General features: G+C 39.8%; 1 protein-coding gene across 1 annotated transcript; it reads left to right on the forward strand.

The window, feature by feature from the left end:
* Positions 1 to 2,052: 2,052 nt before the first annotated feature.
* Positions 2,053 to 3,776, forward strand: LOC149937633 (uncharacterized). The gene is made up of 3 exons (XM_090177572.1): positions 2,053 to 2,435; positions 2,493 to 2,634; positions 2,748 to 3,776. Exons 1-3 carry the CDS (start codon positions 2,053 to 2,055, stop codon positions 3,774 to 3,776), a joined length of 1,554 nt encoding a protein of 517 aa, XP_090033698.1.
* The last annotated feature ends 234 nt before the right edge of the window (positions 3,777 to 4,010 follow it).

The raw sequence follows: 4,010 nt of genomic DNA on the forward strand, positions 1-4,010 counted from the left end.
GACGCACTAGAATTTTCCTCTCCCGCGGGCGGGCTGAAATTAGTTCGGTTTTTATTGCCTCCCTCTGCTTGTACTATGGGAAAATGCCCCCCAATAAAAAGGAGGTCGTTGCTAATTTCGGTTCATGTATTTCTGCTAAAATCAATAAATGGGCATACTTTAGAAGATGTAAATATGCCTTGTTCTGGAATAGATAATTTGGGAGCTCTTTCAAATTCTTGTTGTAATAAAGAAATTATTTATTTCAGAATGTATAGGGTAATTTTTACTTGTGTAGGTACAGCATTTGCTTTCAAATGGTGCCTTCCATTTCGAAAGTAAATTTCATCCGGCAGAAAATGATAACTACACACAAAGTCATATGAAGTAATTGAAGATGGAGTCCAATTTTCGCGATTTACCGCTAAAACCCATTTTCCAAGTAATTCAGGATTTCTCAGAGGAAATCTTACTGTTAAAAAATCCCTTATTCCGAGATTATTATAAAATATTTACTATAATACTACATACGTATAAAATAAGAATTTTATTTATTTCCCAGATCTCTCTTTACAATGTGAAAAAGCGCAGTTTTTAACCATTTTTGTTTGCGGATATGCTTTTAGACGCAAAAATTTAAACACGAAAAGACCGCCGCGGCTGTGCACGACGTGATGTGCAGCGGATCGCCTTTTCCCCCCTCTTCGAAATTCACGTTGTAGCCATGGCGACAATGTTTAATGCGTTTGTCAGATGGCGCGTACATCGCGATTCCACCCTAATGTCAGCCTTCTAGCTCGCCTGTTCCCCTTGGGATTGACGGAAAGGGCAGTGCTTATAGTCTAATTTCTATTTCTATGGTCGGACGTTAACAGACCGTACAGACGCCCTAATGTCCGGTTTGTCTAGAGCCTATGGACCTCTAGGACCATCCTAGCCACCTAGGGATGTCAGCTGGATTTTTAATAGTTCATCTGGGGTGTTATTTTGGATTAATTTTGCGCCAGCAACGACGTCTTAGAGACGTTAATTACCATTTAATGTTAAAAATAATGTATTCTTAATAAATTTAAAATTTTCAGTGAAACTTTATTTAATAATTTAAAATGTGAAATACATACAATTGTGAATTACAAAAAAATATTGCAAATCATACATATTTTCTGCAATTTTAATTTCGAAAGCTATATATTCATTAACGCATTTCAATAAATTATCGCTTTATAAATTTGAGCTTTAAGTAATTGAGTAAACCCTTGACTGAGAGTGAAAAATAATAAAATGTAATGGGCCAAAGTGAACCACCCCAAAACTTACTTTTGGAGTTACAATTTGACTAAATAAACTACTGCTTTATAAATTGGGGCTTTAAGTGAACCCTTGAATGAGAGTGAACAATAATACAACCTAAAAGCAAAATAATAAAAAGTCATTGCCCAAATTTACTTTGAAAACAGTTATTGTTCCGCTACTTTTCAAGGAGACCACCTCAAAACTAAATTTTGTAGTTAAAATTTGACTAAATAAACTACTGCTTTATGAATTAAGGCTTTATGTAAACCCTTGAATGAGATTCAACAATAATATAACCTAAAAGCAAAATAATAAAAAGTTATGGCGAAAATGTACTTTGAAAGCAGCGAATCATCCGTTCTGATAAGACAAATTATGTAGTCTGTGGTGAATATGTCCACAAGCACCAGCCAGTCTTAGTTGTCCTTATGTACTGCGCTTATTTCTCCTTGCGTCGTCTGCTGATAAATCTCTCCGAGGTGTTTGGAAAAATATCTTAGTTAGTTGCTCAAGTGATTCTGCTCTTGTCACAATGATTTAATACTTGATCTAGTTTTTTGAAAATATGGATAAATGTTTTATTAACTTATTAAATATTCATGAGAATTAAGTTCTTGTCTTTGATTCTAATTAAGTTAGGCCTCAACAAATGGTAGCACAGAGCGTGGTTCAAGACTTATTGCCTCATGAGGTTTGCAGCAAATGTTCCTGCCAAGGCCCAAAGTGATGAGTTCATATTTTTCCATATTTTAAAGAAGAATATTATGAATGCCAATAGTTATGGCATATACTATTGGAAATAGCAATGCTGGTTTTACTTTTGAGAAACTGAATGAAACAAATTATGTTAGCTGGAAGTTTTCTATGAAGAATGCCCTTTTGTATGATGGTTTATGGGGCATCATTAGTGAATCAGATATTGAACCTACGAGGTCAAGTGCTACAGCTGCAGTAATAGAAGCATACAACACCCGTAGGGAGCGGGCATTGTGCAAGTTAGCCTTGGGCGTTGATAATCAGCATAAGAAGATTATTGATCAATATGATACGGCAGTTGCGGCATGGAAGGGGCTTACCGAGATATACGAGCCCAAATCAAGAGTAAGAATAGGAGCATTGAGGGAGGAATTTTTAAATGTGAGGTTTAGCCCACCGGAATCCATGTAAGTTTATTTGGCTCGCTAAACCCATATTACTGATCAACTTGAATTGGCTGGAAGAGTTGTTCCTGAGGATGAGGTTGCTTACCAAATGATTAGTCACCTACCCCCACATTATGATCATGTGGTCATTGCGGCATATATGCTTGAGGATAAGGATTTCATTCCGGCTAAAGTTAAACCCATGCTTGTTTCAGAATATGTGAGGCGGAAGCGTCTGCCAATGTAACGAGTTTCAGTACAGCAGTTCCCAAATATAGTAAAGGCAGAGGGCATAATAGTTCAACAAGACAAAATAATAACAACTGTTACAAGTGCGGCAAGCCTGGTCATTTTTCAAGGGATTGCAAGGCGAATATTGTTGATGGTCCTAATGACGAGAAAACCCAAAGTACTCGAGGGGGCCCAGGTACCAGGAGGGGACGCTCAAATAGACGAAGAGGGAATAGATATAGTAAAGCGTATTTTGCATCCGCAACAGCAATGGTAACCAAGTCTGATAGCGAGACTTGGACTTTGGATAGTGCCGCAACACATCACTTTACAAATAGAAGGGACGTAGTTACCTTTGAAGGGGGCAAGGCCCATGTTCACACAGGCGATGGGGTTTTGATTATGAGTGCATCGCTGCGGGAAAATAATTTGTACATAATCGATGGCTGTGTGACAATTACCGCAGTAGATATATCCCGGGGAGTAAAGTCCCTTACAAGTACCTTAGCAGACACAGAACTCTGGCAAAGGAGACTGGGGCCACCAAGCGAACGGAAGTTGATGGAGATGGCCAAAGCGAATTTAGTCAGGGGATTACCCAACCTACATGGTCCCTTACCCGTATGCTCCGAGTGTCAAGTGTCAAAGTCCATAAAAAGCTCATGTCGAAAGAAAAATGAAATTGGTACAAGTCACCCACTAGAACTCGTACACAGTGATGTCTGGGGTCCCAGCCCAGTCATGTCCATGCGTGGTGCTAAATATTACATTTCATTTATTGATGATTTCAGCAGGAAAGCCGTTATATATACCATGGCGTCCAAGAATGAGGCGTTCAAGAAGTTTAAGACTTATTGGGTTTGGGCGGAGCGACAGTTGGACAGGAAGATAAAGCTATTACGGACGGATAATGGGCTTGAATATTGCTCTCACTATTTCGAGTCGAGCCTGATGGAAGACTGTATGGTTGTCGAGCGCACAAACACATATACACCCCAAATGAATGGTGTCGCGGAGCGATTACACCGCACCCTCATGGAACGCGCACGAACAGTCATGGAAGAAGCCAAACTACCCCACAAATTATGGGCCGAGGCTGCTTATGCCTGCACCTATCTTGGAAATAGATGACCGCATTCGATGATCAGTGGCAAAGTACCGGAAAAGGTGTGGAAGGGCAGGAAGCCATCCGTTGCCCATCTGAAACGATATGGATGCCTGGCATTTGCATACGTCGCCGGAAGAAAATCCAAGTTGCATAGGAGGGCCCAACCAGGAATTTTCGTCGGGTACGCTGGAAAAACTATCGGATACCGTATATGGTTTCCTGATGATAACAACAGGGTCGTCGAGAGTAAACATGTC

Source organism: Leiobunum rupestre, chromosome 6, assembly GCF_980474605.1.
Source record: "Leiobunum rupestre chromosome 6, qqLeiRupe1.1.hap1, whole genome shotgun sequence".
Taxonomy (NCBI): Eukaryota; Metazoa; Arthropoda; class Arachnida; order Opiliones; family Sclerosomatidae; genus Leiobunum; species Leiobunum rupestre.

Bases quoted from the DNA above. Each gene is read 5' to 3' on its own strand.
- LOC149937633 (XM_090177572.1), top strand. From the start codon at position 2,053: ATGGCATATACTATTGGAAATAGCAATGCTGGTTTTACTTTTGAGAAA. The intron at 2,436-2,492 runs GTAAGTTTATTT...ATTGGCTGGAAG, and splicing joins TTTAGCCCACCGGAATCCAT to AGTTGTTCCTGAGGATGAGG. The intron at 2,635-2,747 runs GTGAGGCGGAAG...AACTGTTACAAG, and splicing joins CCATGCTTGTTTCAGAATAT to TGCGGCAAGCCTGGTCATTT.